Source organism: Trichechus manatus, unplaced genomic scaffold (assembly GCF_000243295.1).
Source record: "Trichechus manatus latirostris isolate Lorelei unplaced genomic scaffold, TriManLat1.0 scaffold00015, whole genome shotgun sequence".
Taxonomy (NCBI): Eukaryota; Metazoa; Chordata; class Mammalia; order Sirenia; family Trichechidae; genus Trichechus; species Trichechus manatus.
In genome coordinates this window covers 22,195,737-22,222,964 of record NW_004443951.1, presented here as the reverse complement: position 1 = coordinate 22,222,964, position 27,228 = coordinate 22,195,737, and the positions used below count along the sequence as shown (strand labels likewise).

Here is a 27,228-nt window from a genome sequence, read left to right as displayed (position 1 = left end):
CTGCATCCACAATCAAAGGGTATGGAGTTAAAAATAACCACTAAAATTAATATGGTACTTTTAGGAACAAATAAACAAGTATAAAAAACGAAGGCGATTTTAAAAACTTGGTGGCCAAATCAGGTAAGTTAGCCAAAGGAGGAAGGGCCATAAAGTTGAGTAGTAGTTAGAAGGCTAACAGTAGCTCTGACAAAAAGCCCTCAAGAAACAGCGTCCTGAATTACATATAATTTGGCAGTCTAACATCCGAAACACATTTTTTATGCCACTTAGAAACAAGGTGGCGACATACAAGGATAGTCTAGGAAGTAAGAGTCCTACTTAAGAACAAAAACAACAACCAGATGTACAACTAGATTTTAAAATGTTTCTGTTTATTAAAGACAAATGGGTTGCTGCTGTTCACTCCTCCTTGCACTCTTCCTCATTGGTTTTCTGGACACAGCTCACCTGATCCTGCCAATTGAAAGATACCATTACTCCAAAGACATTAAAAATCAGGGTTAACAACTTTGACCACCTCCTTGGTGGAAAACTCTTTGTTTCCACTTTCTACAAGGACTTTTTGTAGCCAGACTCTTAGGAGAGAGATCTCTAACATTAAAGGTCCCCCTCCATAAATTGGCACTCCTCCTCCTCTACTCATAGCCCTCAATTACATTATCCTTATTTCTTCCCTACTTTCTACCTCAAGAGTTTCCCTTCTCCCTTTTTGTTAGATTTCAAGCTCTGATTATGACAACCCTCTGAACTCCAGCGATACCTATCTACGTATACAATTCATACCAGATCAGGGACCAGTAAGCTACTGTCCAAGGGCCATCTGGTTTGTAAGTCATTGGAACGCAGTTATAGCCTATTTGTTTACCATTGTCAATTACCGTTTTCCAGCTATAACAGCAATTGTCCTTTAAAAGTTTGCTGACCTACTAGATAGTCATTCATTTTGTTATCCATTTATTTTCAAGTATAGGTGACCTAACCATATAATAGGTATCTGGATAAAGAACAGGGAACTTCAAATTTTCTGGAACCCTCCTCAGCATGGTGCTACAGAGGTAAAGATATACATATTTTTAATGAAAACGCTAGACCTTGTTTTTCTGAGGCTTGAGTCAAACCAACAGCCACGGCCTAAAACTTCAGAGGACTATTAAATGATTATATGTTTAAGTATTATAAAACCAAAAGCAAAGTATTTCCTACAAGCTTTAACATATAAGAAATTAAAATGAGATACTGACATACAAGTACTGTCGTCGTTACCACCCAAGAGCACTTTTGAAGGCAGTTTTAACAGAATTAAGAAAAATCATTCAACTCACCTGGACTCTTGGTCAGTCTGTAACAACTTGTGGCTCTCCTTGATTGGCCCAGGCTGTGTGATGTTGTGAGGAAAAAATGTCTTATCCACCTACGATTAAAAATGTAATTTTATTTAAAAATAACATTTAGCAAATGACAGGACCTGCCAACACTGTTACAAATTTCCTTCACATGTACTTACGGAATTTTCCCTTCTCTTACCGATGACTAGATAGTTGTTCCTATATCACTTAATTAATAATAAAGAATTTTATGGAGATTTTGGATGGGTCTAAAGTTGAAATTAGAAAACTAAAAATGGGGCATTTTCCCATTAGTTCAAGCCTTCTTTTCTGTTCTACAGGATTATTTACTATATAGCCATTCATTTTTCTTGATTTCTTGTGCTGTTTGACATTTTTACAAGTATGACCTACTTTCTATCCCACCCACACACAAATCTATTTTTAAAAACAAAATCATAGAATTATCATATCTCAGAAGAGGTTAGTATCTTGAAACAAGTTTCACCTCACATAGCTGAACAGAATTATTCAACCATTAAATAGGAGACAAATCAAACCCAAAGCTCTCTAAAAGATTTCTAAGTAAACTTACCTCAAGTGAATGAGCATTCCAGTATCAGCCAACACCAATCATTCTTACCTAAAGAATAATAAGAAAAAGTTAATATAAAAGACAAGGGTATAAAATAAAGGTTGAAAATGCTAGTTAACTTCAAAACTTAAAGAGCAAAAACCAGAGACAAAGATTGGGGGCAAGTTACAGCATAAAAAAATAGAAGAAAACTTCAAGGGGGGAAAATCTAAGATTATTCTTACATGGAATAAAGTAGACACTGAATTAGAATGAAAACTTTATCTTCTCTTAAATGCAAAAGCCTAACTGCTCCTTCCACCAGTCTGAGCACAATGAAGTTTGACTGCAACCCAAAATATACTATCCCTTATGTGAAGGTATGTGACAACGTTTACCTTACCGAATGAGTTTTAACATCAGCTCTCTTTTCATATAACACATACCCTGCTCCCCATTTCAAGTATGTCTTCCATTCTCAGGCAGACTGACCAACTTCAACAGGAGTCCTCCAAGAGTGCCCTCCCCATTCCACAGCACACAACACTGCAGTTGTTTTCCTACAACCCTAAATATTTGCCTCGTTCTTTCCCTTTAAGTTTTCACTGAGTTTTAAGTTGGGGCAGGGAAGCTATGCCCTACTAGGATAGCAAAGAACCTGAGTTTTTCTGAGGGAGAAGACATTCACCTTCCCTATATGCCTGGTAGGGCCACAGTGCACAAAAAACAAAGATCAGCCTTAATTCAAGTTCCAGGTTTTTCTCCCTTCCTGATCATCAGTTACTGCCAAGGATATATGAAATAAGAGTTCCCTGTTGCACATGTACCATCCATAAGGGATACTATATCGTTTTGCATTCTTCCCCCATTCTCCAGATTATCCTATTCTGTGTCCAGCCCCTTCACCCTCAAAAAACCAAAAAGCTTTTCAGCACTGGTGTTCAAAAGCAACATTTTTACGGTTGATGATTTACCAACAACTGTGAGATTTCCACAGTTGAGTCTTAAAATTGCCAATCATTATCTAGCAGCAATGACAGATGATTAGAACAGTCAATCCTGTTTTTCCCCCCAATAGGCAGTCATTTGAGAACTGCACTAGCTGACAAAACACTGAAACATTATCAGCTAAAGTCAAAACCAAATAAAGGCCCAGAACAAACATCCTGGCTCGCTAAAACCTGTCCATAATCATTTAGGGAAAGGCAGTAAATGCAGGACTTGCGGATCATGTCACTGCAGCTGACAATGATTAACAATAAGAGACATGCAGCCCCCATAAGGTTATAAAAGTCCAAAACTAGTCACACGCATCTCTTTATTGGGAAAAGTGAGACTATTATGCTTTCTTTGTAGGTTTGCAACCTTGCATCAATAGAGCACCCATTGCATTTCTTTCATCTTTCAGAAAGCACCGGTATCTGTTTCAAGGGCCTAACAGTACGAAAACGCATTCTGGCATCACACCTCTGAACTTTAGGCTGTTCTCATTAAAAATAGTAATTTTGGTTTGTACCAAGACAAAACTATGAAATACGATGCAAGCACCTCGGTATAGCATTATTACTCAAAGAAACCCACTTATTCGCAGATTTTTGAATGTGTGCTTTAAAAAAAAAAAAACTCAACTGCACTAAGTCACAATTTATAACTACACACAAATTAAAACTATTAAGAACAGATTTCTTAGTCACAGGTTTCTCTCATTCTAAAGTGGAAAAGCCTAGTCATGTTGAAGCAAGCAGAATAAAGCAAAATTAACCCCCCAACCCAGTGATGTTCCTGAAGTCCATATTATTATACCAAGTACGTTCTCTGAAAAAATTGTTACTCACTAGTAAGAAATAAACCTGAGCTTTTATTTCTAAGTACCCAATCACAGAATCACGGCAGCAAGTTGCTGGCCACCGATTTAACGTAGTAAGCCACAGGAAGCCCCCGTCAGGGTTCTAAGCCAATTTAGTGACGCATGTCACTTACTAGGCATTATGTTTGATCTGCATTATAGAAAGAGCTAAGCTAATCATCATTTGATCTTCGATTAGGAGTCAGAAGTTTGCTTTAATAACCTGTATATACGTTAAAGTACAAATCTGCCCCCACCTTTGTGAATTGCTTGCCAAAGAGCAAGCTATTTTTCTTCATACAATGGAAGAAAATTCTCAGTCATGAAGAGTTTTCGCCAGCATTTATGCAAAGTAAATCAAACTTTCCAGTTACAGAGCAGAAAGTAGTGCACATGAAAGCTGTTTCTCATGCATGCTAGCCAAGAACCAGTTCAGAGACCAAAGTAAGTTGAATTGAGGTCTGGAACAAGAGTCGATGCAAAGGTTAATTAAGTCCATACTTCCTAACCAACAAAAGAAGTGCTTTTGAAGACTCATGTTTTCTTGTAATTAAGCATTTGGATTGTGACATCACATCCCTAAAGTTAAGGGAATCAAATTAAAAAAACTACTCTGAACATTTGCCCATCATTCTACAGAATACGACGAAGTCTTCCATTGGGAAACGATTCCCAACATGTATTCAACTGCAGGCAAGTCAATATGCCACACCACTTTCCCCCAGGTTTAGAGTACAGATACATTTAGACAAGTCACGTAACTTGAACTATTCATATTAGCTTCCCATCTAAGCCCAAGTTAGTAATGAAAGTATTCCCAGGGAGCCCATTTTTAAAAATTTTAAAATCATATTACAAAAAACTGTCCTTTAGTCTTAATTCACTCAACCTGCCGAATAATTACCAAGATTGCACATTGAAATGACTAACAGTGCTGACCTACGAGCAGGTCAGTTTGCTACAACCAAGTCTAATTATCACATGCTTTATATAAAGTCCATGTCAAGATGCTAAAGGCACTCTACTTCCGAAGTATGGTTTGGTTCCCTCTCCCCCACACCGCTGATGTGTTCCATGTTATCTTCAGTTACAGAGCAACTAAAGAAAACCACACAACTGAGTCAGAGACACCAAAGAATCATTTGCACTTTTTATCTAAGAACTGCAACAGCACTGAATTCTGCCTGACAAATTACAGCTCTAACCCCAAACCCACACAGTTTTTGGATATAAACTAGCTTTACCATACAAGTGTTAGGTGCTGCACTGTAATTTCATCGTCAGAAGTGTGATGTCAGAATGCCCACGGAATAAAAGTACATAGCAAGTCACCAAGTTAGATTATATTGCTTGTTACCTACCTGTATGCAGTCGGCAATGAGAATCTTGGAGCAAGCAGGAATACTACATCCGGGTCCTAATGTCCATTGCCATTTGCGGTACTACGTTCCTCACAGTTACGCACTGCAGAAATGCTGGCTAAACGCAGTTATGTAGCAGGCCACTACTTTAATAGTGCATAATCGCAGTCCAAGAACACCAGAAAGCATTCCGCCACAACTTAGTGGCTTGCCCAAGAGAAGCCAAGTATCTCAATTTTTATCTGCCATAATATGCCACTTATAAAAAATTGCACAGGCGTAACATTACAATTTCCCAAATTGTAATTTATGTATTAGTGCTATAACTATACAGAGTGGTAGAGTTTATAGTGCTTCTTATGAGTTTAATTAATGTTCTAAGCAAAGAAGACTACAGTTTCTCTAAATAATGTGAGCCAATGGGTTAAGCTTATCAGATACCTATTAAACATACTGGGGTCTTAGAGAAGGCAGTTTTTAGAGATTGGGAAGAGTAAGTTTAAAAACGACCAGGGTTCCTCTTAAAATTATGAGAGAAAGTAGAGAAGGGGAAATGGGGGCAGGTGGTTTCTTTAAACGAGAAAAAATGTTAAAATACTTCAAAACTACTATTTTCCCTTTCCCACCCCAAGTTGCATTGTCAGCTTTTAGGAAACTACTTTTTAAGATGATTTAAACTCACATTAGGCTGAAAACTATCATACACATTACAAGACTTGTTGAAAGTCTGAATAGCTTATAACCCTTGGTAGATACACTGCTGTTTCAGTGATGAAAGTCAAATATCAGTTGAAACTAAGCAACATTATTTGCTAAACAACGTTTAGCAATTCTACAGCCCACAGTAAGGGTATCAAAAGCCACAACTTCAGGAGATTATCCATTAGCATCCTTCACCACTCTTCAAAGGTACAGTACTACCAAAAGCTTATTTTAGGGGTCTGTGCCAGCATCCCTTATAAAGAAAGGCATGTAATCTGAAAAATAAACTGAAACATTAATTTTATAGGCAGATTTTCCCGCTTCCCCACCAGCCCCCACCCACACACATTCAAGTTCACCCTCTGTAGGTGTCCCATGAACACCTCTTACATTTTGTCATTAGTAAAGTCCCTACTATACAATGCACCCAAATTATAACGGAGTCCTTTCAAATCAAGACCCTTTTTTCTGTCAGAAAAAGCTCATGCGTATTACCAATTAATGACTTGGGACAAAACTTTCTACTCACTGACATAGTTATGGTAGAACTACCCATTTCCAAGTGTCTTGGTGAACAGAAATGAGATTCTTTCCCTCAGTTAGCACACCATGTACCATCAGTCACAACCAGAATTTGGTGACATGCCTTTATACTCCACCGATGTTTTACTTTTAGTATTATCCTATTTCCTATTCACAAAGTGCTCAATTGTTTCAACAAAAGGTTTCCTTTTGTACTCAGGCACATCACTAAACTTCAGCATTTTAACAAAGGTTTGATTTAGAATTTTACTTTTGCCAATTAGCACCAAGAACAGAGGTGAAAAAGAAGAAGACGAATTCCATAGGAGTTCTGAAATGTACAAATTTGAATGGAAACATAACTAAGAACAAAGCCAAACCATTCATTCATTACTTTACCTATTATTAGCAAATCATTTCTCCACTAACATTTACACTGGGAATTCAGACTCCCATTGTACTAACAAACAACAGTAAACCATCTAATTTAATAGTAAGTCAAAATGTCTTGTTCCAGTGGAAGGAGATTCAATGAAGTTGACAAACTGACAACACCACTGAAACACTCCAAGAGCTTTATGGTGGGGGGAAAAGGGCTATTTGTACTGTGTAGCATGAGCAACTGTCTCCAGATTTAGTGCTACATCAAATGGAAACTATAAAAAACAGATCAACAAATTTACAGTAAGATTGGTTATCTGCAAACCTATTATTTCCAGTCACCACTAACTCTTAGAAAGAGAACCAATAGATTTTTATACTCCTACAGCTTTTGCTCAACAGAAGTAGCACAAGGAGATGTAAAAGTTACAGAGTACAAATGTATTGCTAGCCCTGCTTTATGGTTACTAAACCTTCCTTACTTTCAAGCTGACTTTTTCAGACTAAACCCCATCTTTATAAATCACTTAAAGTAATACATGAAAAGGATTCATGTTTAATAATCTTTAATTCGAATGTAAAAGTTCAATACAAGCCATTTGTAGGGCTTGGGATTTGTTCTTTTAAAGACAAGAATGGGGGGAATGCAACAGAATGATCTTTCCACTTTTTCTTCAAAAACTTTCAAAGAAATGATATTATAGGGCCATAAAAGATCCAGTTAGCCAAACCCTCTCTTCTTCCCCTACCAATGGTTTTGACACCCATTCCATAATCTTAATACACATTCCTGAATGAAGATTTACAGTTCAGACCATTTAACCATTTAAAAATACTTAGCACCAGCTTGCTTCTTATAATGCCAAACAAATCAAATCATGAAACTGCTTCAAAATGCATTCTTTTTTAAAACGAGGGGACAGTTATTTGCAGAAAGCAATACTTAGCCTCCAAATAAATTTCCCAGAAATGGCATACACCATTCAAAGGCCTAGACACTCTCATGCTTTCAAAGTGGAATACCTAGCCTAATGTGCACAGAAGCATGAATGGCAAAGCTGAAGATCAGTATTATAACTATTTTTTCTATTTATTTGAAGCACAGTAAAAAAAAAATTGGTACACTTTGGAAATTCAGTGGCACAAGGTACACTGCCGTAACTTTAGGGTCATTATACAGTTTAAAAAAAAAAAAAAAAAGGAAAAAAAATCTCTCCTGTTTCAAACACTGCATTACATAATTTTACCTGCCTAAACAGACCATTTACAAATATTAGGTCAATAAACTGCTAACATCCATAAAAAGATAGCTTTCTTACTAAAATGCAAGAATTTAAAAGGTTGATATCTAAACAAGAAAAGACAAAACAAACTGGAATGAAAGCCTATATATCACATCTAAAATCGGGGTTTTTTGTTTGGGCCTTCGTACTCTTCTCTCCCTCTACCATATCCTGCTGGAGTTCCAGGCCCCATTCCTCTAGGACCCTGTCCACCCACAGGCCCCGCACCTCCCTGCCCAAAGCGCTCAGTACGCTATTGGAACAGTAATTAACAGTTCATTATATGTAGTTGATGTCCATGTGTGTTAAGTAAATATTTTAGAAGGTTCCGTAGTCAACGTTCGTCGATACAATCACCAATGAGTCGATCCACAGGTACCGGGAACATAGAAAGGAAAAAAGGGTAATTTGAAAATTAGTTTACGGTAATACATGCCTTGTGGTATGTTCCCACTTGAGCCATTCTCATACACCTGTTTCAAAAAATAGATCTTCCCTGTAGTGCTAAAAAATTTAAGAATTAGTGCAGATGTGAAAACCCATTCCAAAATGAGTTCTAAGAAATTTCACATCAGATTAACTCACTGAAAAGCTTGCAAACTCACTTTAAGGTCTGAACAGAAAATTTAATTTCCAAGTAAGCCTAACAAGCCCAACCAGACAAATTCAATTCACTCAATGAAGTGACAAAGACCTACTCACCAGTTAGTGGCATGTGCTGCATAAGAAACCTTGTGATTTTCAAGATCTTAAGACACATCTGCTAAGTTGCAGAAATACTAAAAGGTTGAAAGTTTTAATAAAATGCTACCGGACTACAAAAAGAAAAAACATAAAAGACTAACAGATTTAGTCACTTAACCGGCACAGTAACTTGATCAAAAAACTTGTTGCCATATTCTCACAGGTATACCACCTTCAGAGCCATCACTACACAGCCATAGACAATATGACCCACAGTACTGTTTTGTACTGTAGCAAAATGACTGAACATACAGCCCACCCTCATAAAAGTCCAACTTTTCCCTTTGGTCTTTGAAAAGTCCACTGTCACTCTGCTACGATCCCATGTTTTGGATTAGCTCCCAAACAGCATAACACCAAGTTTATGTGACTGCAGTAAAGCAGTAACTTCATTATTCCATTTAGCTTTAGGTTAATCCTACACTTAAATAGACACGTATGTACTCAAACAGAAAAACCCTACAGGTAATGCACAGATGCCTAAACTGTCTTTCAAATTCCACTTAAAATAGACTACTCACTGAAAGCATTACTCGGCAAAAGTAAAACCAGATCAGGGTTTAACTGTTCCTATACGTAATTTCAACATGTTTTCTACAAAATACTACAGGACTACTTAAAAAGACTGATAAGCCTCAATTCTTTAAACTATTTTTTCAAAACATTTAAGAAAAAATTTGGGATTTCAGTGCATTATGCTCCAAAAGCTAAAAAGGGTCAAATCTGGGAGTTTCATGACTAATTATGTTATTACTATAGCTTAGAACTCAGGAGCTACTTGTAAACATGGAACACAGAACCTTAACCACGGCAACATGTCAAATCAGATTTTGTTTGATATGTACGTAAATTCTACCTTTTAGGAAGCATATGTTACCCACATATTTTTAACGTTCAATTTAAATAAAACTAATAGTATTACATTTAACCCAACCAGCTATTTTAAGATTCTAAACTTTAATTCTCAAAGCCTTAAAGTACATTTTAATTAGTTAAGACCCCATACTAAATCCTAATGTTCCTATTTTTAAATGAATCTAGTGAGACACACATAGAAGCTCCCCTTCTTTGCTAACAGCTTTTAGGTGCACTAAATCAGATTCAATTCAGTTGTGAAAATGTACTCTAAACCCATACTAAAATAAAAATTTAAGTCCTAATAAGGATTTGTAAAACCCTAATGCAGCCACTCAGACCAATCCACTTGATTGTTCTGAAGCATCCTGACAGGCTATCTGTACAGCTAAAACACGATAGCATCAAGAGAGAGCAGATCAATTGCATACAAATAGTATGCTTAAAATTGATTTTTGCTACCCTGGAGCAAAATAGAGATGTCAGTTTGTATCAAAAGGTGTACCTATAGACAGGCCCAACAGGTGGGAAACGACGAGTCAAAACACTAAACAATTCCCTTTTCATGGGATGGAAGCCACACCAAATATAGGTCAAAGACCTACACATCACTAAAACATGCCTAAAGCTACAAACTACAAATCTGACTCATACTTATGGCAAACACCAGCTTAAAGAATGACACATTGCCATTTGATTACTCTTACTCAGATGTAGAATAATCCAATACATTTTAGAATGTGGATTTGCCATGCACTAAGCACTATAGTTCAGAAATGCATAATGGAAAGCACTTATATCTACTTATTGCCAAAGTTAACTTCACATACTAAACAGCATTAACTCTTCATTGGCAACCATTATCTGTTTAGGTTACCACACACGGAATTCTACGTTGCCAAGATATTCCTCAACATTATGATTTACATATGAGAGGGGAACTAAAAGAAGTCCAGTCACCTACTTAAAAAAAAAAAAAAAACACACACGTAAGGCATGAAAACGAGAAACTTCCTTTGCACTACGTCCCACAGGATACATTACCATGTCGCTTCCCATCATGGAACCACTCATGGTTGCTGGTGGAACTCCAGGGTTGGCTTCATAACCTATGCCACCACCACCACCTAGAGGTGGAAATTTCTGGCCTCCTGAACCATAGGGATCTAAGAAATAAAAATGGTGGTTAAAATTCACCCAAAATACTGCTATCTAATAATATTGCTAATTCAATGTTCATACTTACCTCCCATGTTCATTGCTCCTCCACCACCCATTCTCATGTCTCTTTCTCTCTGAAAGAAAAAAATCTCTTTCATACATCTGCACTACACCCACATCAACTATTCTTGAGTACAGAGAAATTCACCAAAAAAAAAAATCCCACAGTTAAGTTCATAAGGCAATTTAATTTTCACTGCCTGAAGTATTTTTTAGACCAATATCCCCAAAGCCTTTTCCTAACCCACTGAAATCTTTTAGCTCATCCAAGGTGAAAAGATAAAACTCAGGGCAAAGCAAACATAATACATTTATGTTAAAGGGGAAAAAAAGGCTAAAACGTGAAATGTACCTACAAGTTCTGTGTTGCTGTGTGCTGCTGAGTTGATTTCGACTCATAGCAACCCTATATGACAAAGTAGAACTGCCCGGTAAGGTTTTCTAGGCTGTAATCTTTACAAGTGGAGTCCACTGGTGGATCTGAACCGCTGACCTTTCAGTTAGCAGTTGAGCACTTAACCACTGTGCCACCAGCGCTCCTTACAAGTTCTGTAGACAACTCCAATTAGACAACTTACTGGATCCATGTAGCCCATCCGGCTGTAACTTTCCTCTCTTTGGCGTCTCATTTGTTCTTCCATCTCACGTTGACGAATCATCATCTCTTCCTCCCTTCTACGTCGTTCTTCCTCTTGCCTGAAAACATTCATCAATCAGATAAACCAAAATGTTACCCACATTTTTTAAAATTCAACTTGATTATGCTAATAGGATAGCTAAGAACTTTAGCAAGCGAAAAAGCAAAGAAATACAAAGGCCTCTAGAAAGTGAGTCTAGGGGCATAGCACTAGCAGCTTCCGACAAAGAAAAAAGGCTTTATCAACGAAAATTTTTTACTGTATTCAATTTTAAAAGTTAAACCAACATTGATAAAGTTAATCTCTGAACTTCACCTGCAAAACTGACTACACTGTTTTAATATCCAGAATATAAACGCTAGTGCAGAAGCAAAGCCTTAATTTAAGAAAATTTCACCTCAACTGCATTTCTTTGCGTTTCTGCATTTCTTGATTATGAAGCTCCTCCATGCGTCGTAATTCTTCCTGACGTCTCATCAGATCTGGGTATTAGAAAATATTGTTTTGGATTCATGTTAATGAAATTCTAAGGAGTTCAAAAAGCAGTTGATACTATAGCTGAATTCAGAGAATCTTATTACCTTGGCGCAAAAGATTTGCCTGATGCTCGTGATAGGCATCTTCCATTTCACTTTCCAATTTGTCCTTTGCATCTTTCATGTTTTTTTCAACTTGTTCCCTCTGCTGTTTTTCCATTTCATCCAAGGACTTCCAGCGCTGGGAATATTCATACTCAAATGTGCCATGCTGGGCAAAACGAGGAGGCGTTTCTCTCTCCCTGACATCACACAAATTTTAAACATGAAATAATTTATAGATGCACATAAGAAACACTACCTGATTCCCCCAAATACACTGGTCCTTTACTGGCCTCCGCAGGGGAAAGATGCAGCAGTCTGCTTCTGTAAAGACTTATGGCCTTAGAAACCCTATAGGGCAGTTCTACTCTGTCCTATAGTGTCGCTATGAGTAAGAATAGACTCAACAACAGATCTAGTTTGGTTTTACTGGCGTATCACTTGTAATGAGTACCAAAAGGCAAAGACAACCTTGGTTCACATACAGTTATCTCCACAGCAAAAACGTGTCCCAGAATGCTTTAGTAGCAGAGAACATGGGCACAAGAGATAAATCCTAGCTTGTTTTCCTCTAGCCAAATTCCTTACAACAAGGCTTATTTTTTTCACCCATAAAAAATGAGAATACCTACATTTCATACAACTGTTGTAAGGACTAAACAGGACTGCATGTGAATATATACCACTGAAACAAATCATAGCATTTCAATGACAGCTTCAAAGGCACTTAACTTTCTGAGCCTACGGTTTTTATTAAGAAGTATACTTACCTCAAAGAATTTTGCATATGCTAAGCAAAACTGAAAACTTATTAGAACAAACTTATTTACACTTAAAATAAAGACCGGTAAAAAGTTTAATCAATCTTACTTTTGATACATTGGGTTCTTCTGTGCAAGTTTTTCAGGAAGACCATCCTCATCATCTAATTGTTCAAGTGGTTCCACAATGACTGGACGAGGAGTGCTAATAATAACAAAAATGGTTCCAGTTTTACCGCAACTTTCTCATACAAGTTAACAAATAGAAATTATTAAAATAAGCACAAGACAACTTACGTTGTCAGTAAGAAAACACCTTCACTGCATCTTTCAAAAGCTTTTCTTGCTGCTGGCTTAGAAGCAAATTCAACAATGCCTTTCCCTGTAGATCTTCCACGATCATCCACAATTACAACAGCCCTTTCAATAGGACCAAACTGGCTAAAGGCTTCTTCCAACAGTTCATTGGAAACATAAGGTGAAAGATTACGAACTGAAAGGGCAGCAGCATGTGTGGCAAAGCGAACCCGAAGCTGTCTACCTCTCATAGGTGTATCATCAAGTTCAGCTTTGGCTATTTCAGCCAAAGCTCTAGATTCCTGAAAATATCAAACACACTCAGGTTAATGACCTCGAAATCGGCTAATCTCACTCTGAAATTGTCATAAGCCTAACTCCTACTCCTATTTCTTCTCCAGCTCGGTTCAAGCATTATTTTCCCCAAGACTCTCCAGACCACTCAGGGTAGATGATTAAATGCCTCACCCACCCACCCACCTCACTTATTTCTTCTTGTTACCATCGAGTTGATTCCAATTCATGGCTAGGTACCAACAATTATGCCGTACACAGCAGCTGGAGACCTGGTGGCAGAAGCTCAGCTGCTAATCAAAAGGTTGGCAGTTCAAATTCATCAGCCACTCCTTGGAAACCCTACGTGCGGTTCTACTCTGTCCTATAGGGTCGCTATGAGTCGGAACCAACTTTAAGGCACCTAACAACAGCAGCAGCTGCATCTTTTCTCTAGAAATGAGAAAAATTTTCAAGATCAATTTATTCTTTCTGGTTTAAAACACAAGCCTTCATACTTCTAGCTAAAATCAAGGGTAAAACCAAGTCTTCAGTATGTTTGTAGCAGCCACAAAAACTCTTACTTCTACATAACATCAGTTACACTCACAAGTTTAATGAATCCAAATCCTTTGCCTTTGTTAATAAAAACTTCTCCTGGTTCTCCATATTTAGCAAATAGTCTTTTGAATTCATCTTCTGTGATATCAGCAGGTAGATTCCCAACAAACAGCCGGCAGCGCTGTGTGTAAGTTTTCTCTCCCGGCCTCCTCAAGAGAGACAAGTTGGCTTTAAACCCCTAAAGTAAAAGGAAGGGACTTTTCAGACATCAGTGACCTCTCCAACTATGAAAATCGAGTAATAACTTCAGTCTTGCCAATGTGAATATGTTATCAGCCAGGGTTTTTTTTGTCTTGTTTAAACTAAAAATCAAAGTTTTTCTGTATTTGCTAGACTTCCAAAGTAATCATTATCCCAGCATCAAAGCGGAAGCCCAAATCATTCTCGAGAATAGACACACATACAGCCCCTCTCCGAAGAGTAGATAGTATAAACCACATTATGACTCCGCATATGCCACGGCTGTCCCTGACAAATCTAAATCGTAGAAGACCAAAATTAAGTGGTAGCCAAGTATTAAATGAAAAAAACAAATGAGCAAAATCCCGTAATCACTGACATGACTTACACCTGCACTGCGAAGACCAGAAATCTCCCGATCTCTCCAACCCTTCGTTTCAGGCTCTGCACTAACTCAGTTCCTAGGATCGCCTAGCTCTAACCGAGCCCACCACAAGCTCTCATCATCTCCTTCCGAAAACCACCCTCCTTCATCATCCTCCAGCTCCTAGACCAATAAAATGGCGGCGCTGGCGGCCAATCCCGGGCCCGAGTAGCGGACGCTGCCCGCCCCCAAGGTGCCGCGGGCCCGGCCCCGCCCTCTGCCGACGACCCACGCAGGCGCCCTTTCCGATCTCCGACAAAATGGAGTCCAAGGAAGGGGGAGGGGAAAGAGGAGGGGGCCGCCGCCATCTTAAGGAAACCGACACGTTGCTGCAGGAGACACTCACCTCCGAATCGGAAATCTTCTCCTCACTGCGGCCGCCTGGTCCGCCGGGCGGGGGCCCCTGGTGATGCTGCTGGTGGTAGGGAAGGTGGTGTTGCCGACCCCCGCGGGGCTCCCCGCCACCGCGATGCGGCGGCTTGGGGTGGCCGCCAGGAGTGCTTAGGCCAGGGCCACCGCCGGGCTTCGGCCCGCCTGGCATTTTGCCCCCTTTAGGGCCGCCAGGTCCTGGGCCCTGCTTAGGCCCCGGGCCCGGGACCCCTGCGGGTGGAGGCGGCGGGCCTCCGGTCTGAGGGGGAGTGGTCGGCACCCCACTGCTCGGCGGCGTGGGTGGAGGCGCACCGGGCGGGGCCGTAGTGACCGCTGGCGGTGGAGTCGGGGTGGGACCTGGCCCTGTAGGGGCCCCAGAGGTCGGCGGAGTGGCAGGAGGAGCGGAGCCAGGGGCCGGCGGAACGTTGCCTACTCCAGGAGCCGGGCCGGGTCCCTGAGGAACGACAGGCTTAGACGAGTCCTGTGGCGGCGGCGGCTGCTGATGTGGTTGTTGATGTGACTGCTGATGCGGCGGTGGCGGCTGCTGATGCGGCGGTGGCGGTGGCTGCTGCTGTGGCGGAGGCTGCTGCGACGGTACCTGCTGCTGTTGCTGTTGCTGCTGCTGTACTTGGTGGGGAGGCGGTGGTGGGATCGGGGGCTTTGGGCCACCCTGGCCCGGGCCAGGCCCCATGGGCCCGCGGTTCTGAGTAAGGCCCATGCCGGGCGGCGGGGAGCGGAAGTCGTGGAGCCCGCCGCGGCCACCGCCTCCTCCGCGCCGGTGAAAGCCGCCTCCGCCACCGCCGCGACTCCGGAACCGATCCCGAGACATGTCTGTGATCAAGGGGCGGTCGAGGCAAAAGCGAAGAAGACGCTCAGGGAACGTGAAGGCCACTTTGCTTCGCTCAAAATGGCGGATGACACAGACAGCGCGCCGCCTTTGTCCTCCTCTTATATAGTCCAGCTGACGTGGCCCCCGCCCCGTCCCCGATCGATAGCTCCAACAGCCAATAGCAAGTACTATTCTCGATGACACAATGTTACGAACCTCTAATCCTTTCTATTGGCTCCCGCCGAGGGGTGGGAGGAATGAAGTGGCTGAGGTTTCCATTTGGCCAATGAGCGGGAAAGGAGTTGGCTATAGACCACTGTGATTTGCTGGGATAAATTTGAATGGATACGGCCGGACCAATTTTCCTGTGAAAGCAAATAGCCCGGGCTCTATCAGCTCCAGGGAGAGGTGTTCCCAAAACCAATCCCATTGCCTTGGAGTCGATTCCGACTCCTAGCTATCCTACAGGACAGAGTAGAATTGCCCCATAGGGTTTCCAAGGCTGTAAATATTTACGGAAATCGACGAGCTGGTTATCCTTGCTCAGAAAGAACAGATGTTCTCACGACCCGCATATTCTTGGTATCCATACTTATTTTTTTCACTTCGGTTCATAAATAAAGCATAAATTGAGTGCGTACCGTCTACTCTACCTTGTCCTGGGCTAATGAAATTAGAAAAATAAAATACCGATTTCAAACACACACAAATCTTACCATTTCCATTTTGGAACTTATAGGCATACAGGTTTGTTTCTTCGCAATAGGCTTAAGTGGGTGCACTCCATACAAAAAGGAAAGAGCCCTTGATTAAGAAAATATATATTTACACATATTGACTAATAATTTACAAACATAAATCACAGGAGGGATATAACATTTTTATTAATTCCACCACCACTCAACACGGTATGAACATACTATGATCCTTAAAAATTGTTGTGTTATTGTGCTGTTAGCTGCCAGCAAGTAGGTCCCTGATTCATGGGAACCTGTCCACTCTCATGATCGCTTGCAGATTGAACCATTGTGATGCATAGGATTTTCACTGGCTGATTTTTAGAAGTAGTTGCCAGGCCATTCTTCCTAGTCTGTCTTATTCTGGAAGCTCTGCTAAAACCTGTTCAGCATCATAGCAACACACAAGCTACACTGACTGAGAGTGGTGGCTGTGAATGAGGTGCCTTACGGGGAATCGAACTCAGGTATCCCACATGGAAGGCAAGAATTCTACCACTGAACCACCAATGCTCCGTACTTAAAAATTACAATATTAAAATATCTATCTGGAATCAATCAATAGCATCCTTCTTCCTTCAAAATCCTCAGCTTCTTTGAATTCCACTAGCCATATTGTAATACCCCTCCTGGTCACTGACATCTGTGGGCTTTTTGGTGGATCATTCATCCCTCAATTAGTATTAGTTCATGGCTCATTGTGTTCCTTTCCACCTCTACTTCTGTTCATTATTCAACATCCATGTGGATGACTCACTTAACACTGTCAGTTTCTCAACCTCTTCACCTCCAACAATCTTTTCTTCCATTCCATATCAGCCATCTCCCCCCTTCCCTGCCAACTGTCAGCCCTGTATTTGTTATTGCCAGTAACTACATCACCTCTGAATTTCTGTTTCAAGCATCCCACTCACTGATTACCACCTCTTGGTTCAATTATTGTACTGACCCCATGATTCTTTGACCTTATCAACCCTCCAAATCATTAAATTTATTTTTACTATCCCTCACATTGTTATATTCGTAACTTATCTTGCCCAGTTTAGACACTTCAACGCAGTGAATTACTTTGTATGGCCCCTCTAGCCATTCATGGTCTTGTGACTCTCACAAAATGATTAGGTGAGACTATACAAATAAAGTGCTTGTGGCTCACCAAAGGGATTGGACAGCCTGCTAATAATGCAAATAAGGTGCATGGAACCCTAATGAGGGGATTGGTCAGTTTTGCCATCCCATCAGGCTTAAAATGAGCCATCCCAGAGGCAGGAAGAGGGAACGACACTACCATGAAGAAAAAGAGCCAGGAACAAAACGCATCTTTGGACCTGAGGTCCCTGCATTCAGAACTTCCTAGACCCAGGAGACAGAGAAAGAGCTGTAACACCGGAGACAGCGTGAGATGATGAGAAGCAGTGGGAGAGAAACAGTGGCAGCAGAATGAGGAGACAGGAGCAAGATGGCATGGTGGGCTTCCTGACACACGGAGTAAGAGAGCCCAGTGGCTGGAGGCTTGCTGGTGGAGTGGGGTGCCTCTGGGCACTTGTTGGTGGAGCTAAAAAGCTGTAAGACTTGCCTGAGCAAGGCAGAGGCCAGGCCCAAGTAGAGGCCCAGGCCAAGAGTGCAGGGACCAGGCTGAGAATGCAGAGCTCGGTGGCAGCAGCTGAGAAGAAGTTATCCTGATCAAAGAACTGTATCCTGATCTTGAATTGTAGTCTGTTACTTCCTTAATAAACACCATAACTGTGTATATGGTCTGTGAATTCTGTGAGGCCATTGCAGCAAATTACCAAACCCAGCAGAGAAGTAGAGTGCTGGTGTCAGAACTGGTAAAAAGATTAGAGACAGGAGGTATGTCTAACTCCACCTCATGGGAATCAGCTTTGAATTGATGCTGATCTTGATTTTTTCTCTGTCCCCCTGAAATTAGACGACTTCTGATACCACCATGACATTTTTACAAACATCATTTATTGTTCTGTTTCTCCATTATACTCACCCAGTAAAACTCCAACTCTAGTTGAACCTAACAATTCTCCTTTTAAAAAGAAGGCTGAGACTTTCACTATAAGTTCTTTTTTTTTTTTAATTTTTTTATTGTACTTTAGATGAAGGTTTACAGAACAAATAGTTTCTCATTAAACAGTCAATACACATATTGTTTTATGACATTGGTTAACAACCCCACAACGTGTCAACCCTCTCCCTTCTCGACCTTGAGGACCTTTTTTCTGGTGAAAATATACATAGCCAAAGTTACACCATTTTGAAAGTTTCTACATGTACAATTCAGTGACATCAATTGCATTCTTCCAGTTGTGCTGCTATTCTCACTATCCTTTTCCAAATTATTCCATCACCATTATCTTCAACTCACTGTCCTCTAGGCTTCCCATCAAACCTTTTGAGTTGCTGTTGTCAATTTGATCTCACATAGCTAATTCTTTTTTTTTTTTTTTTTTTTGTACCTTAGATGAAAGTTTGCAGAACAAATAGTTTCTCGTTAAAGTTAGTACACATATTGCCTTATGACAATGGTTAACAACCCCATGACATGTCAACACTGTCCCTTCTCAACCTTGGCTTCCCTATCACCAGCTTTCCTGTCCCCTCCTGCCTTCTAGTCCTTGTCCCTGGACTGCTGTGCCTCATTAGTCCTGTTTTGTTTTATGAGGCTGTCCAATCCCCAGCTGAACAGTGAACTTTGGGAGGGGCTTCACCACTGAGCTAAAAGGGTGTCCAGGGCCATACTCTTGGGGTTTCTCCAGTCTGTCAGGCCAGTAAATCTGGTCTTTTCTTGTGAGTTAGAATTCTGTTCTACATCATTTTCCAGCTCTGTCCAGGACCCTCTATTGTGATCCTGGTCAGAGTAGTCAGTGATGGTAGCTGGGCACCATCTAGCTGTACTGGACTCAGTCTGGTGGAGGCCATGGTAGCTGTGGTCACTATAAATTCTTCACCGCAAGCCTTAAAAAGGCATTAGACTTTGCCTGGCGATCCTACTGAATTTCCCTAGTAAGTTCACTTTCCCACTTCCAGGGATAATTTATTTCATGCTTTCTCTTTTCAAACCCCTACACCTTCTCCCCTCATCCCACCATAGCTGATGGCCTTTCCTCATATTTCTTTGAGAGTATACGAGTCATCAGAGGTGAGCATTCTCATCCAACTGAAAAGCTACAAGCCTACTTGCGTCTGTACTGATCTTCTCTGTCTTCTTTCCTGATACCATGAAAGATGCATATCAAAGGACAAACCCTCCACTTGTGCTATAGATCAATCCTTCATGCCTTTTCAAGGATTTTTCCTTCCTGCATCATCAATAACTTGACTTCTACTGGATCATTACCATCTTTAAAATAAACAAACAAAACCTTCGCTTTATCTCATCCTATCCATTTCTTAGCTCCTCTTTGCAACAACATTTCTAAAACAAGTTATTGACGCTTACAGTCTCCATTTTCTCACTTCTATTAACTCTTGGGAACCTTGTGGCATAGTGGTTAAGCACTCGGCAACCAGAAAGCTCAGCAGCTCAAATCCACCAGCCGCTCCTTGGAAATTCTATGAGGCAGTTCTATGCTGTCCTATAGGGTCACTGTGAGTCAGAATGGACTTGACGGCAACAGGTTTGGGGTTATTAACTCTTGGGTGGCTCAAACAGTTTGAGATCACCCACTATCCTAAAGGTTGGTGGTTGGAACCCACCCAGCTGCTCCTGGCTAACTGCTTCCATAAAGATTACAGCCAAGAAAACCCTACAGAGCAGTTCTACTCTGTAACACATGGGATCACCATGAATCAGAATCCACTTAACAGCAATGGGTTTTGGTTTGGTTTATTAACTCTTCAATCCACCCCAATCTGTCCATACCACTCTTCCTCAACCGTTGCCAAGGATACCAATGATCCCCATGTTGTCAAACCCAAGAAACACTGCTCTATACTCACCTCTTTTTACCTTTTAGCAACATCCACTCCCTCTTTAATGAAACATTTTTCTAACCTGCCTTTTGTGACCCCACACTCTCCTGAATTTCCTCCTACCTCACTGATCATTCCCAAGCTCCTTTGCAGACTCTTCCTTTGTAAGACCTCTCTAAATGTTGAGATATTTCAGGGCTCCATTCTCCTTACCTAGAAAATGTCTTCAAAACTTCAAACACCACTTCAATGTTGATAATCCCCAAATTTATATTTCCAGGTTAGAGCTCTCCTGTGAGTTTCCAACTCATATATTCAACTATTTATTAGACATCTCCACTTGGAGGCCTAGGTGGCAGATTAGATTTAGCATGTCCAAATTGGAGCTCTTGATTTTATCAACCTAACCATTCCTTCCCCAATCTTCCCCAACATGGTAAATGACACCACTTCATTGTTCAAGACAAAAACCTAGGATTCATCCTCTTCATAAAATCAAAAATAGGTTATGCCTCCAAAATATATCTTGAATACATTTACTTGTCTCCACCTGTACCACTACAACTTAGTCTTCTTCACCTCCATCTCTTACCTGAACCACTTACCTAACCACTTCTTAACTTGTCTCCCTGCTATCCTGTGGGTCACCTCTAATTCATTCTCCATGTGGCAGCTAGAGTGATCTTTTTCAAAACTAATTCAGATAATGTCATTCCCCTTCCCTATTTCAAGCACTTCAGTGGCTTCCTATTGCTCTTAGAATAAAATCCAAACACCTTGCCAAGGCCTACAAGGACTGACATGATCTGGCCCCTGCCTACTTTCCCAGTCTTATCTTCCTAGTTCCCTAACTTCAGCCACACCAAACTCCCTATCTGTTCTTATGATCCATCCCATTTGTTTATCTGCATGCTTTTTGCCTCAGGGTGTTTGGAATTGCTGTTTTCTTAGCCTAACCTGCTCTTCCCCCAGTTCTTTGCAGTTACTTCCTCTTCATGCTTTCATCTCAGCTTGAATGTCGTTGCCTCAAAGGAGCCTTGTCTGCTGATCATCATATCTAAAGTAGGCCTCCCCTCTCTGTTACATTATTCCGTATAAAATGAAATGTTATGACAGCACTCTTCACAATTTGTATTACTTTGTTTGTTTCTGCACTTGTTTATTGTCTGTCTCCCCTGCTAGACTGGAACTCTGTCCAGATTCTTTAAGGCTCTACCACTAGCACCTAACGCAGACACTAGTACAGAGTTGTTTAATAAATATTTGTTGAATATGTGAATGAAAGCATAACAGTAAGGAATAGGCTCTGGTCTGTCTCCTGGGCTCTGTGCTATGATCTCTCACTTTTCTGATACACTCCCAAAGGAGTGTAGACTCCTTAGGGAAGTTGTGAGAAGTACCTGAAGTGTTACGTCTTTCTAAGTGCTCGATAAAAACTAGTGGTTGTTATAAAAAATAAGTCACAGATCTCTAAAGGCATTTGAGTATTACAGTCCAGAAGACAAATAGCATTGAGTAATAAAGAAAAATCTGGTTAGTGTATTCTTCTTGAAAAGGCAAGGAAATTTGTAATTCATTTTAGAAGGAAGTCCACTCTTGAATTTAGCAGTAGATCAAAGAATGATGCGCCACAACTAAGCAGGGTTTTTCTCGGGAACACTGGGATGTCTGAACACTAGGCAAGTTTTTAAGGTATTAGAAAAAAGGTAATAAGCTAATACATGCCTGTCAGTAAATCAAATAAGAAAAAGCGTATGGATGCTGAAAGGGCATTTGATAAAATGCAACCCTCATTGAGTTTTTAATTTAAAAAAATTCTTAACACAAGTATCATTCTTTTTAAATTATTATCTTTATTTGACCAAAAAAAAAAAAAAGTTCAGATTATACCAATCACATCTGGAAATGAAAATGCTAGTCTTCCCCCATTCTACATAATGGGAATAGCCACCACTTAGTGACCATTTACTTTAGGCACTGCATTACTTGTATTATATCAATCTTCATACAATACTATGAGCTAAGTACTATTATTATTCCCATTTCACAGATGAGGAAACTGGGTCTTACAGAAGCTAAGTAACTTTCCCAGTGTTACATGCTAATGAATGATGGAACTGGGATCTGAATCCAGATGTCGCTGACTCTAAACTCCATGACTGTTTGTCTTAGTTATCTAGTGCTGCTATAACAGAAATACCACAAGTAGATGGCTTTAACAAAGAGAAATTTATTTTCTCACAGTCGAGTAAGCTAGAAGTCCAAATTCAGGGCATTAGTTCCAGGGAAAGGCTTTCTCTGTGGGCTCTGAAGGAAAGTCCTCATCAGTCTGCCCATGGACTAGGAGCTTCTCTGTGCAGGAACACCAGGTCCAAAGGATGAGCTCTGCTCCCTGCATTGCTTTGTTAGTGGTATGAGGTCTCTCCCTCTCTGCTCACTTTGCTTTTCTTTCATCTCTTTTAAGATAAAAAGTGGTACAGACCACACCCCAGGGAAACTCCTTTTAGATTGAATCAGGGATGTAACCTTAGTAAAGAATGGTGTTACAATCCTATCCTAATCCTCTAACCTTGCCTCATTAACCACAGGCAGAGATTAGGATTTACAACACATAGGAAAATTACAATCACAAAATGGAGGACAACCACACAATCTTGGGAATCATAGCATAACCAAGCTGACACATATTTTGGGGGAACACAATTCAATCCATGACACTGCTATACTTCCTCTTCTTTCATTCTGGATGTTGATGGTTAGGTTTAGTTATATGTTCAGTTATTCATTTTTTTTAATGACACAAGTAGCAAACTGCATATATGTGAACTGGAAATTATTCAAGCATTGAATATGCTTCTAAAGTAAAACCTCACCCCCATTCACTCACTCCCACTCTGTTGTTAAAAGTTTGGTATGTACCAAAAGGTAATTCTTTAACACGGTAAGGAATATCTGTCTCAAGTAATAGCCAATATCATAGTAATAGCCAAAATTAATTGAACATTTAGCATATGTCACTCACTATATTAAGCATTAAATGTTTAATTTTCACTACAACTCTCTGGGATTGATATTATTTTCCACATTAAAAATCCACCACCACTGAAATTCGAGCGAACAGTAACATGATTTCTTACCTAGACTTCTGCAAAACCTCCATAACTGGGTCATCACAACTGCTTTCCTTCTTTCCATTCTCCAGGCAGCAACTGAAATCATCTTTTTAAAAAGCAAATCTGATGCTTCCAAGACGGTCTTTAAAACCCTTCATTGTCTTCCCATTACCCTTAGGAGAAAATGCAGACTCCTAAACTCCTGAAGGGGGCAGTGGTGGTTCAGTGGTCAGATTCCTGGGTTTGATTCCTAGCCAATGCACCTCATGCCAGCCACCGCCCCTCTGTCAGTGGAGGATTCTGTGTTGTTATGATGCTGAACAGGTTTCAGTGGAGCTTCCAGGCTAAGACGGACTAGGAAGAAAGATTTGGCAGCCAATGAAAGCCCTGTGGATCACAATAGTCACAGAGATGTCACAGGACCAGTCTGGGTTTCCTTCTGTTGAGCATGGGGTCACCATGAGTTGGAGGCTGACTCCATGGCAGCTAACAGCAACAAACTCCTAAAACCACCTTCCACTTCCTGGCCACCCCCTTCCTCTCCAGCCTCATGTCTCCTTCTTACATTCTCTGCTCTTGCATTCTCTGTGACAAGCCAGCCACACTGACTTGTCTTTTAGTTTTTGAAATGTATCTTGCTCTCACCTGAAATAATGTCTCAGGCCGCCCTCTCCCTGCCTTTTGGCCAGCTCCTAGCCATCTTTCAGGACTTGACTTACACTTGCCCTTTTCTGAAGCTCTTCTGTAACTCCATGGACCAAGGTGCTTCACTTGATTAGCATCCCGTACTTTCGATCTCATGACACTCATCCTGCTTTATTGTAGTAGTTGTTGTTGTTAGTTGCCATGTAGTCGATTCCAACTCTTGGCGACCCCATGTGTGCAGAGCAGAACTGCTCCATAGGGTTTCCAAGGCTGTGACCTTTCGGAAGCAGATTGCCAGGCCTGTCTTCTGAGGCGTCCCTGGGTGGATTCAAACTGCCAACCTTTTGGCTAGTAGTCAAGCGCCTAACCATTTGCACCACCCAGAGACTCCTTTTTGTAGAGACTTGTTAAATTGTCCCGTTTAGACTGTCACATCATGAGAGCAATGACTGAGATTCTCTTTTAACCACCAAATCCCCAGAACCTAGTGCTAGGATACTTAATATACATTTGAATGCGTGAATAAATGAATGAGTGAATCCATGAATCTTTCCTTTTCTGAACCGTTGAAGAATGCCCCAGTCATGAAATGACTAATTTCAGATATAAACACAACTTTGTAGTTTGAATGTGTGGTAAATTACCATGCTGGATGGCATGTAGAACAGTCTTCACTTTCTAATACTCTGAAAGTGGGTGAACGTACAATACAAACACTATAATTACAATAAATGAAAAGTATAATTTTCCTCAGGTTTGAGTTTTTATGAGCCCTAGAAGGGTAGGAGATGGAGATAATATGCTTGATGAAATATATTGCTGCTCCTTAATGAATGTTAATTGAATTGGCTAAATTTACATCTTCAACTGCACCCCAGGGCTTGAGAAACCAAGTTGGTCAGCATGCGTTGATTTAGCTTCATAGATTCCTCTTCCAACTCTGCAGAGGCTGTTCAGTTTATTGATCCTTCAGCACTTGTCTCTGTAGCTTCATATACAAAATAGAGAACTCAAACTATTTTGTTGGGGGTGAAAAAAGGCGGAGCAGAAAGGAGGGCATCTAAGCTCCTAAGATGCACACTCCTCTAAATAAGTGATTCTTAAAATGGGTCCAGTTGGCAAATTCTGAAGGTGCAGTAAAGATCCTCACCACTAGGTGTCTCAGTGGCTGTGCCTCGTCCTCTATCTCCTTGAAAACAGCTAGCTGCAGGAACTCCCTTTATCTGCTGTTCCTGAGCCTTCAAGCACAATCTTTCAGAAGGGTTGATTGCAACACCTGAGGTAATTTTCCAACAGATCCAATCAGGATTTACATTGCCTCTGTCAATGTCAAAAACATTGGATTAACTGAAATGTCCCACTCGGTTATTGCTTTCCTTTGTTTAGGGATAACATGCTGAGTTTGTAGTACATTTATTTAATTATTTCTCTATTTATTTGTTTATTGGGGGTCTTCCTTGGTCTTAGCCTGGAGTGGTCATGCTGTTCTACCAGATCTTGATCATATCTCACTCCACAGAGAACCTAAACGTCCTTCCAGGGTTTCTCCACACAGGTATTAGTCTTTAAGCCATTCAGCACTCTTCAAGTGCAGCTAAATTGACCACTTAGGCTGACTTTAACGATCAAAAAAGGTTAGAGTTTTAAAAATCACCAGTGGAGGAAGATAGCTCAGAGACAGATCCTACACATATCATTTTGTTACCATAAGGGGACATCAGAAATAAATGAGAAAGAAAAGAAATGCTCAACAAATGGAATTAGAATGACTGGTTTACAAAAGCATATTGTCAAACTAGCTCCAGAGCAATTAATGCAATAAATGTATTTTTTACACTTGATCTTAGCCAAAAGGCTGAGAAGTGATATAAGTATATTTTAAAATCAAATCCTGAAAGAAAGAACAAGAAGAGGGTAGAAGTGAGTATCCTCTTTGTCAGGAAGCGGAATTTCTAAGACTTAATATGATAGAATAAATCACAAAACAAAATATCAACAAATTTCCCTGCTTTACGTTTGGAAATCACCATGTGAAAAAAAAACAATAGCAAAAAGTAAAAGCCAAACTAAAAAAAAAAAAAAAAATCGAGGACAAAGAGTATAAATGGTTAGTATCTTTTGTATATAAAGAATTTGTAGAATTTTATAAGAAAAATTACCAAGATCCCAATTAAATAAACAGGCAAAATAAATGAACAAAGAAATGGAAAATATTCATTCGCACTGATAATTACAGAAATACAACTTAAAATGAGACGTCATTTTTCATCTGTCAAGTTAACTAATATTGAAATGGCCATTATTGATATAATCCTTTTGGAAAATAAGTTAACATACTCTTTAGCAAATTCGTTCTCTCCCTCTCTTTCCGTTTTATTCATTTATTCAACAAACAACCCTCTGTGTGCCTGTTAGGTGCTGGAATCTGGCCTAAATTCTCAACACAGGAAAAACTTCATATGCAAATGTGTTCATCTTAACATGATCAGTAATAGCCTCAAATTGAAAACCTCCTCCATTGTCACCTGTAGGCAAGATGATTGAACGTCCTGGTTTGTTCAGGATGATCTCAGTTTATGCCTGGTGTCCCCATGTAATTATTAAGCGATGGCAGTCAAGTAACTTGAGGAAGGGCCAGCTTTTTCTAATTTGTGCAAAAGCGCCATTGAGATCAGCCACTGCCTGTCGAGTTACCGAGGTTGGGTGATTTCTGGTTTTCTCTCTATTTTTCTGTTATTTCCAGATTTTCTAAAATGGACTGTCCTATGGGTTTTACATGCACAACTCTATGTACTATGTAGTGCCACTGCCTTTTTGAAGATGAGGAAATTGAAGTGCTGAGAGATTAAGTCATTTATTTACCCCCAGTCACACAGTTATTAAGCAACAGAACCATTTGCATCCAGGCAGTCTATCTTAGACCTTTAAACACTAAGCTGTCCTGCCCATAAGAAGTTCTGCTGTTGCTGTGGTGAACGCACTCAGCTGCTAACCAAAACGTTGGTAGTTTGAACCCACCAGC

At 40.4% G+C, this 27,228-nt stretch overlaps 1 protein-coding gene across 2 annotated transcripts; it reads right to left on the bottom strand.

Moving 5' to 3' along the window:
- Positions 1-437: 437 nt before the first annotated feature.
- On the bottom strand, positions 438-15,875 carry SFPQ (splicing factor proline and glutamine rich). Of its 2 annotated transcripts, XM_023727252.1 has the most exons (12): positions 14,936-15,875; positions 13,975-14,163; positions 13,092-13,393; positions 12,904-12,999; positions 12,037-12,233; positions 11,853-11,937; positions 11,396-11,513; positions 10,843-10,891; positions 10,641-10,762; positions 1,924-1,971; positions 1,326-1,414; positions 438-456 (listed from the first exon to the last, which is right to left on the bottom strand). In XM_023727252.1, the coding sequence occupies exons 1-10, from the start codon at positions 15,785-15,787 to the stop codon at positions 1,948-1,950; spliced, it is 2,034 nt and encodes a 677-aa protein (XP_023583020.1). In that variant the 5' UTR covers positions 15,788-15,875; the 3' UTR covers positions 438-456; positions 1,326-1,414; positions 1,924-1,947. The 2 variants fall into 2 exon arrangements, with proteins under 2 accessions (XP_023583020.1, XP_004372017.1); XM_004371960.3 differs by lacking the exons at positions 438-456; positions 1,326-1,414; positions 1,924-1,971 and adding an exon at positions 5,490-8,250.
- Positions 15,876-27,228: the final 11,353 nt, after the last annotated feature.